General features: G+C 35.9%; 1 protein-coding gene across 1 annotated transcript; it reads left to right on the top strand.

The window, feature by feature from the left end:
- The first annotated feature begins 4,667 nt into the window (after positions 1 to 4,667).
- Positions 4,668 to 7,227, top strand: LOC140987956 (signal recognition particle 43 kDa protein, chloroplastic-like). Its single transcript, XM_073456759.1, has 2 exons — positions 4,668 to 5,871; positions 6,888 to 7,227. The coding sequence occupies exons 1-2, from the start codon at positions 4,774 to 4,776 to the stop codon at positions 6,906 to 6,908; spliced, it is 1,119 nt and encodes a 372-aa protein (XP_073312860.1). The 5' UTR covers positions 4,668 to 4,773; the 3' UTR covers positions 6,909 to 7,227.
- Positions 7,228 to 15,392: the final 8,165 nt, after the last annotated feature.

Genomic DNA, 15,392 nt, shown 5'->3' with positions numbered 1-15,392 from the left:
ATTTTCTTTGAAAAATATGAAACTTTTTATATGTGCCAAATTGTGAAATCCTCCAGGCACAATTACTTAATGACTGAGTTATAATATAATGTATGGTAACTTGAAGTTAGTCACATATGATGATATGCTTATACTGTTGTACACTGAAAATTCTTTTTGGTATATTAATGAACTGTGTCAAACCTTAACCCGTCCCTGAGCAACAGAAAATAAATGGAAAACAAATCCATAGCATATTATGCCCTCTCATAATTCACTGGCCTGATATGATCAAAGTCGTGAGCATTTACCCAAAGAAAAGCCTTAGCTAATTAAAACTTGTTCATGAACTGAACTTGCATAAATTCTACATTAAAAGTTGAAATAACATATGCAACATTTCATGTTTCATAACACATACGAAAATATTTTTGCAGTTAGTAGTGCCGAAAGAGAATGGCCCTGGTATTTGATGATCAGTGTAGTGGTGTACTTGTATATTTACTTTGCAGCGGTATATGTAATACTTGCCTAGATTGCAGAGATATTTGGTGGTACCTGCTTATGCATATGAGTTGTTCTTTATAGCCATTAAGGCTTGATTATTTATTCAAATGGAAGCATAAATTAATTTTAGGGATTAATTTGATCGACTTACTAAATTAATTTTGCTGATTATCCTTGGATTTGTAGTTATCTTTTCCTTTTCTAGTCGTTAGTATTCTAGCTGTATAAATGTTTGTATAATTCTCTTTTCAAGTAAGAAATAAATTTTCATCTTATGAATTTTTCATGGAATCAGAGAGGATCATAAACCTCTTATATAAAACCGATGACCAAATACGCAATGGCTTCGGACTCGGATAAAAAGGGTCCTCACGAGGATCGAACTTCCAACCACCATGGTTCTGTGGAAAGTGGTTCACATCCTATCACATGACATAAATTGAATGGGCAAAACTACCTTCAATGGTCACAATATGTGATGATGTATGATTGCGGCCAAGGTTTGGATGATTATCTTACCGGAAAAATCTCCGTTCCAAAAATTGATGACCTGAAGTTCAAAACCTGGAAGATCGAAAAAAGTATGGTGATTTCTTGGCTTGTCAACTCGGTGACAAACGAAATCGGCTAAGATTTCCTTATCTACAGCACAACCCATGAAATACGGGATGCTGCCAAGGAATTTTACTCCAGTAAGAAAAACACATATAAGATCTTCGAAATAGAAACCACACTCCATGGTCTCCGACAAGGAGATCTCACTGTCATTCAATACTACAATATACTCACGCACCATTGGCAGCGATTGGATGTGTTTGAAGAAAACCAGTGGGGCTGTCCGGATGATGCGAATAATTTTCGTGAAATCATTGAAAGGAAAAGAATATTCAAGTTTCTAATGGGCCTTACCAGAAACCTAGATGAAGTTCGAGGGAGAATACTAGGAATGAAACCACTTCTGAATATTCGAGAAGTGTTCTCTGAAGTCCGTAGAGAAGAAAGCAGGAAAAAAGTGATGCTTGGGGAACAAACCACTGACCATTCTACAGATAACTAAGCTTTGGCAGCACAAGACGTTCAACATGTCAATAGTGACAGTCGACAAAGAAAAGGGAAGTTGTGGTGCGAAAAATGCAAGAAGCCTACTCACAACATAGACAAGACACCTTCTGGAAAATTCATGGAAAACCAACAAATTGGAAGCCTTCAGCTCATGACAAGGAGAGCAGAGGCAGTAATGCCTCAGAACAGCCCATGGATAGTGGACTCAGGAGCATTTGATCATATGACCGGAGATGCTACTCTTTTCCACAAGTACTATCCATGCAGAGAATATTTGACTGTGAAAATTGTTGATGGATCCTTGTCTAAGGTGGCAGGAACAGGTTCCATAATTATTTCTGAGAGTATATCTTTATCCTCAGTTCTCTATGCATGTGCCAAATCTTGATTGTAATCTCTTGTCAGTCGGTAAATTTACTGAAGAACATAAATGTGTTTCTAAATTTTTCTTATATATCTGTGAATTTCAGGATTTGGATTTGGGGATGATGATTGGCAATGCTAAGATGTGCTCTGGACTTGTTCTTCTCAAGAATGAAGATTCTGTTAGAAGCCAGAATTCTAATGTTGTGTGTGGTCATCAAAAGGTTCAGTTTCTCATGAAAATGATAACAAGGATTGTGAAGTTATATTGTGGCACTATCGTCTAGGTCACCTTAATTTCTTGTACTTCCAAAGATTGTTTGTATCCTTGTTTTGTAATAAAAGTTCTCATTTGTTTCAATATGAGGTGTGTCAATACTCTAAACATTCTCGTAATTCTTGTCATCCTATACCATTTGACATTAACCATTTTCGTAATTCTTATCATCGTACACCATATAAAGCTTTCACACCTTTTGCAATGATCCATAGCGACATATGGGGGCTATCCAAAACAAAACAAAAATGTGACTGGAACTAGATGGTTCGTGTCATTTGTGGACGACCACACTAGAGCCACATGGTTGTTCCTTATGAAATCAAAATCTAAAGTGGGAACGATATTTAAAAAATTCAATGCTATGGTTCAAGCTCAATTTCAAACTAAATACGACTTATAAAGACTCATAAAGAGTATTTTGAAACAAATATGGGTTAATATCTTGAAAGCCAAAGAATTATCCATTCGAATTCATGTAATGATACACCCCAACAAAACAAGATTGCGGAAAGAAAAAATACGCACTTTCTTGAAGTTGCTAGATCCTTGATGTTCTCAACTCATGTTCCTAAGTTCCTTTGGAGTGAAGCAATCCTTACAGCCACCTATCTCATAAATAGGATGCCTTCTCGGACTTTAAACTTAAAGTCTCCATGTCAACTCGTTCTTCCATCCTTCCCAAGCTGTTGGTCATATCTAACATGCCTCTAAAGGTCTTTGGGTGTACTTGTTTTGTTCATATTCATGATCATATTAGGAGTAAACTTGACCGAAAGCTATTAAGTGCATACGGGGTTATAAGTGAGTGTTATTCACCGGTCACTCAAAAGTTCTATACCTCTGGATGTATCATTCTTTGAAGAAAAACCATACTATAAGTCTGAGATTTCTAATGAAACTGCCTCACAAGAACTTCAATCTTGGAACACTGATGCATTCATACAAAACAATATTGAGTTATACCTAAATCCACTCCCAAACTCTACTGGTGTGAATCATCTCAACCAATTCCAAGTCAGCAACCAGCACCTAGTGACTCTTTGCAGCCTGAACAGACTGTCGGGCTTCAAGTCTATTCAAGGAGAAAAGGAAATGAAGAAGAATAGGAATTTGAGACATTGAATCATTGTCATGAATCCAATCCAACTAAATAGCCTATCAATTAACCAGGTAACACTAGTCCTAGTTCTCCTCCTATCTATGCAACAGATGATTATGAACCTATTGCTTTAAGAAAAGGGAAGAGATCATGCACTGATCATACTATTCAAAAGTTTGTCTCATACAATGCTCTATCACTAAATTATCATGCATTTGTCATTAATCTTGACAGCATAAAGCATACAGATTTCAAAGTCTATTCATGGAGCTCTTAAATGGAAAGCTGCTGTTTGGGAGGAAATCTGAGCATTGGAGAAAGCTGGTATTGGTAATTAAAAAAAATTGTAGAAATAGTATTTCGACTTCTTAGTGAACATTCTACGGCGAGATATGTTTCTGCAATGGTTAGATTATGTATATAATGCAGCTGAAATTGGATAAGAAAAGAGACCGTAATGGGAGATCAAATTAAAATATATTATAATGTTAAAATTATTTAAAAAAATATAACAATTTAATAAATTATCTGAATAAATAATGAAAGCATAGGTGAATAACTAAAGTATTAGGATTCTATTTATTTAATTGTTACGTTAATTTAAGTCCTTTTATTGGAATCTTGCCAACCCTTTGCCCTTTTTATCATCTATATATACAAAAATATCAAGAGTTTCTCAATTTTACTGATAATAATAAAAATATATTTTTAAATATGTTAAAATTTCAAAAGTTCATAAACGTTTTATTTATATTAATTTATTGTATTTGTGATGTACTAAAAAGGTCGAAAAATACAAAAGATTTGAAGAGTTTTTAAAAATTATTAGTTTTATTTAAAAATTAAACCAATCATTAAATATTAATATTATATTTATTTGTGAAATAGAAATATTGGACTATTGATGAAACTTTTATCATTATGACATGCAATATAATAATTAATGTTTAATTCTCTTAATTATTGTCATAGGTTAGGAAAGAAGGAATCATGCCTAGATGCATCTTAAATTGTTGAAATAGAGGATATTTGGTGGGTTAATTTGTGAATGAGAAATGTGGACTATTAATATGTTCAATTTTCATTTTAGAATTAAAATTAAAAGTGAACTTTCATGTTTATTACTACTAAATATNGAAAATAATTTTGTGTTAATTATTTAGTATTATTTGATGAAATTAATAATAATGATAACATATAGAACGTGTGTATCTTTTACTAGTTATTATTATTATTATTATTTATTATTATTATTATTATGTGTGCACAAACAAAACCAAGACTAGGATATGAATTAAAAATAACACAAAATAAAGGACCAAAACTGCAAATACCTTCAACCGTGGATGTGATTTCTTATCCCCAACACCAACATGAACATAATCTCCCCCGTCAGTATGCCGTTCTGTCTGTTTCAGTACAGTACGCTTCTGTCTTGCCAATTTTACACTGCAACTCTTCGCATTTGCTCGTTCGATCTTCAATGAACATTCTTCAATATCTCTCCCGCCTCAAGCCCTCTTCCCCTCCACTCACACTCGTCCCGCTCCCTCTTCTCTCCCAAACCCACTTCCCAATTTCCATTAAAACCAGTCTTGACCACCCCAAGACTTCTACTTTGTCGCTTTTCGCCACCCTCGAGAGCCGCGCATCAGCATCCGTGCCAGCTGAAGAATATGGTGACTACGATGCAGATGAGAGTTATGGTGAGGTGAACAAGATCATCGGCAGCAGAGCGCTTCAAAATGGCCGCGGGATGGAGTATTTGATTGAGTGGAAAGATGACCATGCTCCAACTTGGGTCCCCTCCGACTATGTAGCCAGAGACGTGGTTGCTGAGTACGACTCTCCTTGGTGGACCGCTGCCAAGAAGGCTGATGCCGCAGCTCTGGAGCGGTTGATTGCATCCGATGATGGAAGGGACATTGATGCCGTCGATCAAGATGGTCGCACTGCACTTTTGTTTGTATCTGGCCTTGGCTCGGAGGAGTGTGTTAGACTTCTGGCGGAGGCTGGAGCTAATATAAACCATAGAGATAACAGCGGTGGCTTGACGGCGTTGCACATGGCCGCCGGCTATGTGAAGCCTGGCGTGGCGAAATTATTGCTTGATTATGGGGCGGACCCAGAATTGGAAGATGATCGAAAGCAGACTCCTTTGGAGTTGGCGAGGAGTATTCTAAGGGTGACACCAAAGGGAAATCCTGTGCAATTTGCTAGGAGATTGGGGCTTGAAAATGTGATAAAGATATTGGAGGATGCGATATATGAGTATTCGGAGGTGGAGGTGATATTGGAGAGAAGAGGGAAGGGGATGAATACGGAATATCTAGTTATGTGGAAAGATGGAGAGGCTAACGAGTGGGTGAAGAAAGGAATGATAGGTGAGGATTTGGTTAAAGATTTTGAGGCTGGGCTTGAATACGCGGTGGCGGAAAGCATTTTAGATGAGAGGGAAGGAGGAGAAGGGAATAAAGAGTATTTGGTAAAATGGACAGATATGGAGGAGCCCACTTGGGAGCCTGAGGAGAATGTTGATCCCGATTTGATCATGGAGTTCGGAAAGGGCCAGTCAAGTAAAGTATGTGCCATTGTTGATTAAATTTGCCTTTTGGTGCGTGAATGACTTATTCTGAATTTCGGTGCCTAATATTGGTGTTATGTTAAAATATGATCTTCACAGAAACTTGTGATGGGATTAAAAATTCAGCTTTCATTCTTGAAATCAAAATTTTAGCTAGTGGACAATGTTTTAGGTTCAAATCATTAGATTTCATGCTGAAACTTGTTTCATTCTTTTCTTTGGCTGATCAATCGTGTTTGTTTCATTATTTTTGACACAAAAAGTTTTCTTGGTTATGTGAATGATGCATGAATGAGTAAATTGATGGATGATCGATCACATTAACCGGATATTTGTGGAGTGTTCTACTACTTTCGGGCTCATGCCACATTGAAAATATGTTGGAGTCATGAGTGTTCTGTAGTCAGTCCTAAGGGGGAGAACTAACTAAATCTGATTTCTCACATAGTGCAAACGATGACCAATTGACAAAAAACTGCCAACTTATCACTTGCTCTATCTGGCCACTGGGATCAAGCTTGTCTTCTCCCTTAAGGACAATTACTTACTCCTGGTCCCCGGGAGCCTCTTGTGAGATACTACGTCAAAGTGAACATATTAGCCTGTGTTCCAGGAAAGAGATTCGAGTTTAACGACTTAGTTGTATCTTGTGCTATCCATTCATGCGGTATGTGGAAATGAATATATTCGAGAGATTGAAAGTCAAAGAAGTCCAAAATAGAAAATTGCAACTGTCCCATTGTGATTTACATGGTCCAAAGTTGATTCCCAAAGATTGGCCTTGAATTGCACGAGCAATGTGAATTTTCTGAACTGCAAAAATGCATGGATTCTGCTTTCAACATACAATAGTTTCATAATCATGTAATCGTAATTTAGTAAATGCGCGTATGCTAAAGCCATATAACTTCTGACATTGACCCCTTTGTTTCTTGAGGATGTCTAATTTATCTGTTAATTAACTTAATGTTCTAATGAATAACTAACTTCTGTTCTATCATTTGTACCTGCAGATTACTGAGCTGCCATCTTAAATTGTTTGGGAAAAATCTGATCGACAGCACCTTATTTTCGGGTATGTTTGGATTCTATTGCAGTTTGTATACTCTGCAAATTTGCTAAACAAAAAATTGTGTAGCAAATTTCTTTCTCAACTTCCATATCTGCCTGTGCACCCGAAAATATATTCCTTCTATATACTAATTGCTAGAGGTGCGACACCTGTGAAGCATGATTTATTTGTTAAGATCCCCAGCTGAACTATGTAATCAAATTCAGGATTCGTTTTTGGAAAGCCTGTGCTGCATTTGATTCAAATGCTTTATTTTGAATGCATTGTGTTCTCTGGAGTCACTTGCAGTTGCCATGCATGTTATTTAGTATAAAGTAATCATCTTCTTCATTTAGCAACTCTATTTAGTGTAGGCGGTCCATTATTTATTAGTAAACCTTATTATTTAGTTTATAACAAATTTTGACTGATAATTTGTATTTTATACTTAAAAAAATGTTTTATCATTACCAAGGGATGTATTCTAGTTTAATTTTTTTAGTGATATACGTGCATATTAATTTGGTTGACATGCATGATTTGTATAATTATACCGAAATATGGTTGGATAAGCATAAATTAATTGACAATTATATCAAAATTTGATATTTATATATATAATTATGTAGATATGTGAGGCCCATTTACTCTAATGACAATTTATTATCAAACAATAATTATTTGATTTAAATCTGCAGCGGAAAAATGTTTAAAATACTTTAAAACAGACCTCAGGGCCTAAAAAAAATTTCGGCATGACCTCCCCATAAGTATGGCATCCCGAAAAATTCAAGCAGCAGTTTATATCCAAATATACTCCAACTAGAGTCATTAAAACAAGAACCAAAGTTAACAACCTATAGCCGCACTGGCCAGAACTAAGCAGAAATTAAAACTTTCCAAATACTCACCAGATCATAAAAATCACATAGTCGACTCAGAACATCACAAGAACAACCAAATATCACTACAGATACAAGGGACATCTCCACAACAAATAAACTACAACACAAGACTAAAACAAACTCAAGACATACATATAGACTAACTGGGAGACTCCACTGTACAGAACCAAGCAATCCACCCTCAATCTCGAGCTCCACTGGCGGAACCTCGGCCTGATGCTGCAAAACGACTCGGGAGATCTACCATGGTGCCCAATAGCAACCACAGCAGCCCCCCCAGAAAACAACGGAGGTTAGGATTCTGGTATGAAACAGTTCAACAATAACAACAATAATCATAAATCATGGATAATCATATAATAAAATGTAATATGCAATGCATGAAAGGCTCAATGAATAATCGGGATAACATAAAACAACAAACGGTACGATAACAATTGGAATAATTTGCTCGAGCAACAACACAGGAGAGCTACATCGTCATGCAACTAAACCGCCCTGCCAAGTATGCGAGGTATGCCAAGCTGTGCTGAATAACACCCCTGACTCAGCCTCCATACTGCTGATACGATATAACAGGATGGCACAACAGAATGAACTAGATGACACAATCCCAGCGCTCACCTCAAAAAGCTACACTAACCACGGGATTGTTTAATCACATCTACGGTCTCATGTGTATAGATCTATCAGCCACACTATGATCCCGAGATAAACAACAGTGCCAGATAACAATGGATATCAACAACGGCTAACAAGAACGATAGGGCTCAACATGAATGTCATAACAGTATGCCCTATGCAAATGCCAATAATCAGTGTTCTAAATGGCGGTCGAGGCGGCCCCGTCCCTCGATCGCACCGCTTATGCATGAGGCAGGTGTTTTGGCGGCCCAAGCTATACGGCGTTGGGGAGGCGGGGCGAGGCGGCGAGCAGGCGGGCGAGGCAGGCAGTCAAGATTTTAAATTGTAGTCAACAATTTTAAAAACCTAGTCAACAATTTTAAAAACCTAGTCAAAGTCAACTAATTTTAAATATTAAAACCCTAGCACACATCACTTTTTTTATTTTATTTTTGGTTTTCACTCTCAACTCTCAACTCTCAACCACCACACACAATCCGGCTGCGCCACCCGCCGCCGCCCGTTTTTTGGTTTAAACATTATCTAGATGATATTATATTTTGTGCTTAAATATTATTTAATTGCACATTTTATATAAAAATGATTATATTGCATAATTATATATGATTATCTATAAAAAAATTACTTAAAAAAATTCAACGGCCTAGGCGGCCGAGGCGGTAGGCGGTCACCGACCGCCCCACCACCGCCTCCCGCCATTTACAACCTTACCAATAATATGTCACAATAATAAACATATATCACAACGAAGACATTTAACAAATTACAACAATCATAGATACAATCAGTGCAATACATAATGACAATTAAAACATAATTTATGTTTTACCGTCTTATGTTACGGAGCTGTAAGATACCTATACCAGCTTGACAATCCAAAATCGAATTTACTTCAAAACTCGCGGCCTAAACAAAACAACAATAAGCCAATCATGAAAACTACATTCTATACCAATGTCCGATTTGGCACAAAAGAGCATAAAAGTCGTATCTCATTCATCATTGACTCAAATCGATATCCGTCAATTGAAGATGAAAGACAACTCAAATATCTAAGTTTTCCTAGAAGAAACCATTTCCAGAATCCTAATAGATAGATCTCAGCATTATCAAAAAGACGATACTACATGCGCACTTCGTGGACAGAAGTCTGTACCTGAGCAGTTTCGGCAAAATGAGTATAACGATTTCAATTCTTAATGTAATTTAACGATTCTTATATCAATATGAAGACAACACATAACTCTACAACTCTTATTTGAATCACAAGTCCAGAATCCGAGCGCATAAATGTCATAAACTCGAATTACAGTAGCTAATTTACGCAGCTCCAACATAGAATTCCATTTTGACACGTTTTGGTAGAAAAATCATATCAAATCCGTTTCTAATCGAAATTTGATGATTCCAGTGGCTCTAGAAAGCTAACCAACATAACTACAAGTTCTATTAGAACCACAAGTCGAGATTCTTAGTGCACAATACACATAAACCCGAAATTCAGAAGCACAAAACTGAAACTCACCAACTACTGCACAGAAACAAGGCTCACGAAAGGAAGCTTCGATATGCTCGCTTCCTTGCTCAAAATGCGCGTTTTATGGCTCAAAACGAAGCTACTGATGTAAGGAAGACAACCCTCAAACCGATCGAGATTTCGACGCCGGACGGAGGAGATATCGCGATTTTGCCGTGGTTGCTCCAAGGGTGACGAGTTTGGAGGAGAACTTCTTTCTTTCTTTTCTTCATTCTCTCTCTTAAGGTAAGTTATGTGTGTATGTATATAATGTAATACTCATGCCTCTTTTTATCCCGGTTTTGCATTTATTTTGCTCTTGTGTGTTATTTAAACTCTATATGTATTTTATATCGTTAAATTCTTCTATATTCTAAAATACATATTTTTAACACACTCCTTGAATTTATTTGGCATAAATAATTATTTTAATTTACAATTCAATAATTATTCTAATTATGCCAAATTACCGAACAATTAATTACAGGGCCTTACATTTCTTCACCCAAACAAATTTCGTCCTCGAAATTTCTGTTTACACATATACATAAACAGATATGGATAAGATGTTCTCATCTTATCTTCTGTTTCCCATGTTGATTCTTCTACACCATGCCTCGACCACTTAACACATACAAGTGGAATAACTTTATCCGCTCTTATTGTAAAACTATCTATTTTTATTAATTATAATTCAAGTTTCCTATAAAAAAAAAACTTTATTGCGTAAAACTTTATCTTTACGATCCAAGATACAAACATGATACTCAGTATACGATAGAGAAGGGTCAAGTTCAACCTCATCAGGCTGAATCACATGAGATGGATCGGGCTCATACTTACGCAACATAGAAACATGGAAAACATCGTGGATGCCAGACAATGAATGTGGCAACTCTAGCCGATAGGCACAAGTCCCAATACATTCAACAATCTCATAAGGACCAACGAAACGAGTTGACAACTTACCTCTTATACCAAAACGAACAACACCTCTAAACGGAGAGATTCTCAGAATGCAAAACCGGGATAAAAAGAGGCGTAAGTATTACATTATATACATACACACACACATAACTTACCTTAAGAGATAGAAGGAAGAAAAGAAAGAAAGAAGTTCTACCCCAAACCCGTCACCCTTGGAGCAACCACAGAAAAATCGCGATATCTCCTCCGTCCGGCGTCGAAATCTCGATCGGTTTGAGGGCTTGTCTTCCTTACATCAGTAGCTTTGTTTTGAGCCATAAAAGTGAATTTTGAGCAAGGAAGCGAGCATATCGAAGCTTCCTTTCGTGAGCCTTGTTTCTGTGCAGTAGTTGATGAGGTTCAGTTTTGTGCTTCTGAATTTCAGGTTTATGTGTATTGTGCACTAAGAATCTCGACATGTGGTTCAAATAGAACTTGTAGTTCTGTTGGTTAGCTTTCTAGAGCCACTAGAATCATCAAAGTTCGATTAGAAACGGATTTGATATGATTTTTCTACCAAAACGTGTCAAAATGGAATTCTGTATTGGAGCTGCGTAGATTAGCTAATGTAATTCGAGTTTATGACATTTATGTGCTCGGATTCTGGACTTGTGATTCAAATAAGAGTTGTAGAGCTATATGTTGTCTTCGTATTGATATAAGAATCGTTAAATTACATTAAGAATTGAAATCGTTATACTCATTTTGCCGAAACTGTTCAGGTACATACTTCTGTCCGCGAATTGCGCATGTAGTAGCGTCTTTTTGCTAATGCTGAGATTTATCTATTAGGATTCTGGAAATGATTTCTTCTATGAAAACTTAGATATTTGAGTTGTCTTTCATCTCCAATTGACGGATATCGATTTGAGTCAATGATGAGTGAGATACGAATTTTATGCTCTTTTGTGCCAAATCGGACATTGGTATAGAATGTAGTTTTCATAATTGGCTTATTGTTGTTTTGTTTAGGCCGAGAGTTTTGAAGTAAAGTCGATTTTGGATTGTCAAGCTGGTATAGGTATGTTACAGCTCCGTAACATACGACGGTAAAACATAAATTATGTTTTAATTTTCATTCTGTGTTGCACTATGACTGTTGTAATTTGTTAAATGCCTTCGTTGTGATATATGCTTATTATTGTGACATATTATTGGCATTTGCATAGGGCATGCTGTTATGACATTCATGTTGAGCCCTGTCGTTCTTGTTAGCCGCTGTTGATTTCCATTGTTATCTGGCAATGTTGTTTATCTCGGGATCATAGTGTGGCTGATAGGTCTATACAAATGAGACCGTAGATGTGATTGAACAATCCCGTGGTTAGTGTAGCATTTTGAGGTGAGCGCTGGGATTGTGTCATCTAATTCGTTCTGTTGTGCCATCCTGTTATATCGTATCAGCTGTATGGAGGCCGAGTCAGGGGTGTTATTCAGCACAGCTTGGCATTCCTCGCATACTTGGCAGAACGGTTTAGCTGCATGACGATGTAGCTCTCCTGTGTTGTTGCTCGAGCATTATTTCAATTGTTATCGTACCGTTTGTTGGCTCTTGTTATCCCGATTATTCGTTGAGCCTTTCATGCATTGCATATTACATTTTATTATATGATTATGCATGATTTATGATTATTGTTGTTATTGTTGAACTGTTTCATACCAGAATCCTAACCTCAGTTGTTTTTTTGGGGGGCTGCTGTGGTTACTATTGGGCACCATGGTAGATATCCCGAGTCGTTTTGCAGCATCAGGCTGAGGTTCCGCCAGTGGAGCTCGGGATTGAGGTTGGATTGCTTGGTTCTGTACAGTGGAGTCTCCCAGTTAGTCTATATGTATGTCTTGAGTTTGTTTTAGTCTTGTGTTGTAGTTTATTTGTCGTGGAGATGCCCCTTGTATCTGTAGTGATATTTGGTTGTTCTTGTGATGTTCTTAGTCGACTATGTGATTTTTATGATCTGGTGAGTATTTGGTAAGTTTTAATTTCTGCTTAGTTCTGGCCAGTGCGGCTATAGGTTGTTTAACTTCGGTTCTTGTTTTAATGACTCTAGTTGGAGTATATTTGGATATAAACTGCTGCTTGAATTCTTCGGGATGTCCTACTTACGGGGAGGTCATGCCGAAATTTTTTTAGGTCCTGAGGTCCGTTTTAAAGTATTTTAAACACTTTTTCCGCTGCAGATTTAAATCAAATAATTATTGTTTGATAATAAATTGTGATTAGAGTAAATGAAAATCTACTTCACCATAAATGCGTTGGTGCAATCCAGTCAGGAAATACTTCACCATGAAGGGGAGAGAAATCACCCTTTGTTGGGTCTGTCACCAATCATACCAGAAGAACTTGCAAAATGTTGTTTGATGTACACTTTTCCTGTTAAGTATTTGATCTCCCTCAGCTGTCATGGGCGCGAATGACATAATTTTGTACTCGTGCGAATCTTGCCTCGACCTTAATAAGTTCATTCCTGACTGGGTTGGATATGGAAGAATCAATACAAGATAACAGGAGGCTGCCGTTGAAAGAACGAAACAAAGTCAAGGATGGTTAAACATCAAGAAATGAGTCGCTAGAGAGAGTACGATACACGGCTTGTATTTTGGTATCAGCTGCATTAGTTTTATGCTCGAGGTTGTGGTCATGTTCATGTTCGGCGGAATCGAATTGTTTATGTGATCTGAAGCTCCATCTCCGTTTTACTTTAGGCCCTTCTCCTACAATCGCCAATTCTGTTCCTTTCCCTACGAACAAATTCCTGATCCATTTGCCTGCCTTGCCCATGTTTTGATGATACTAATCAACACACATAAGAATATATTTGAATCACTATTTTCGAATATTCAACTTAATTTGGAGGTGGGATTTTTACCACACACACACACATATATATTGATTAATTGTTTATTAAGTTTTAAAATATAGGCCTGCATAGGCTTTCCCTTTGAGCTGCCATTTACCACTTTTATGATTTTAATCTGCTCCAGTTTGATCATGCGAGTTTAGCTAATTTTGACATCGAGGGAAAAAGAGAGAATTTAAAATTATATCGTTTATGATTTGTCAGATGCATGAATATAAGCATTTCACTCTTACAATTTTTCTTCTTTTTTTTTTTCAAAAGATAGAAAGGTATTATTANCATAAACTCTCTTGCGGTTCTATTTTGTTAGAAGGATATAATTCATGAAAAAAAGTATTATTTTTTTTATTCGTCTTATGGATATAAATCTGTAAGTCCGTCGTCACGTTTTAAATTAACAGTATATCGTTCTACACATTCAGCGGCAACAAAAAATGAAAATTAAAAATAATTGTACATAGCTTTTTATGCTTACAATATCATTATAAATACTCTACTTTTTTGCCTGCCAACTAGAAATATAATAAAATAAGTTTTATTTATGTATTAAATACTTCAAATTCCCAATTTTCATTATAGATCCGAATTGGTTTGTTTACTTGTTCCGCACGGCGAGTGGTTTGACAAGAATTAGAAAAAAAATATCATTGGTCGATATCCAAAATGAACCTTAAATTGAATTAAGGAGTTTGTTTGTTTTTTTTTTTCAACGAAGAAACTTATATTATATAACATCCAATAACTGAAACGATGACATCATTGATTGGTTAATAATAGTTTTTTCACGAGCATATACATATAAAATAATATTTTTTAAATTATATAAAATTAATTTAATTTAATGAAAGAAATAAAAAAATGTAAAAATAAAAATTTTATAACAATGTTAATAATTAAATAATTTGTATTAGTTTGTTGGTTGATTGGTAATTTAGAGGGAAAATTATGAAAAATAAAAATGATATGTTTTACCGACATTACCACTAAAGGCCTAAAGTAGATGTTGAAGCGAAGCCGAATTGTCCAGGAAATTAAATATCACTAAATCTTAATAAATTCTCTCTTTTAAATTGCAGATCACTTTCTGTTCCATAACTACACATGTACTTGATAAATGAAATAACATATATTTGTCGTTTTACCAAAAGTTATAGCTATTGGTGATTTTGCAACTCAAATTTTTTAATCATATAGCATATCAAGCACCACGTTTCGATTGCTCTACACAACAAATATAATTATTAACCGCAACAATAAATATATATTAACAATTAGAACTTAACGTTTACGTTATTGTATTTTATGATTTAAAAAAAAATTAAATTGCACTGTTACAGAAGCTATTCTACATACTCACATATATATTAAATTATTAAAAACAAGAAATATGAATACACGTTCCATGTGTAATATAATCAAATACTCCACGAAGACCTTCTGGAATCATACACATTATTTTCCATTTAGCCACCCATAATTCACACACAGCTTTTCAATATATAATCTAGTCTGACCTTTTCTCCACCAACTAAATATATACCAAAAGTCAATAAATCAAATTAAACGCCAACATATAT

This window comes from Primulina huaijiensis, chromosome 11, assembly GCF_012295235.1.
Source record: "Primulina huaijiensis isolate GDHJ02 chromosome 11, ASM1229523v2, whole genome shotgun sequence".
In the NCBI taxonomy this organism is placed as follows: domain Eukaryota; kingdom Viridiplantae; phylum Streptophyta; class Magnoliopsida; order Lamiales; family Gesneriaceae; genus Primulina; species Primulina huaijiensis.
Note: the sequence above shows the minus strand (reverse complement) of the source record. Positions and strands in the feature narration are given on the sequence as shown.

Coding starts and splice junctions, on each gene's coding strand:
- LOC140987956 (XM_073456759.1), top strand. CDS start 4,774: ATGAACATTCTTCAATATCTCTCCCGCCTCAAGCCCTCTTCCCCTCCA. Junction 5,872..6,887: donor GAAAGGGCCAGTCAAGTAAA/GTATGTGCCATT, acceptor TTGTACCTGCAG/ATTACTGAGCTGCCATCTTA.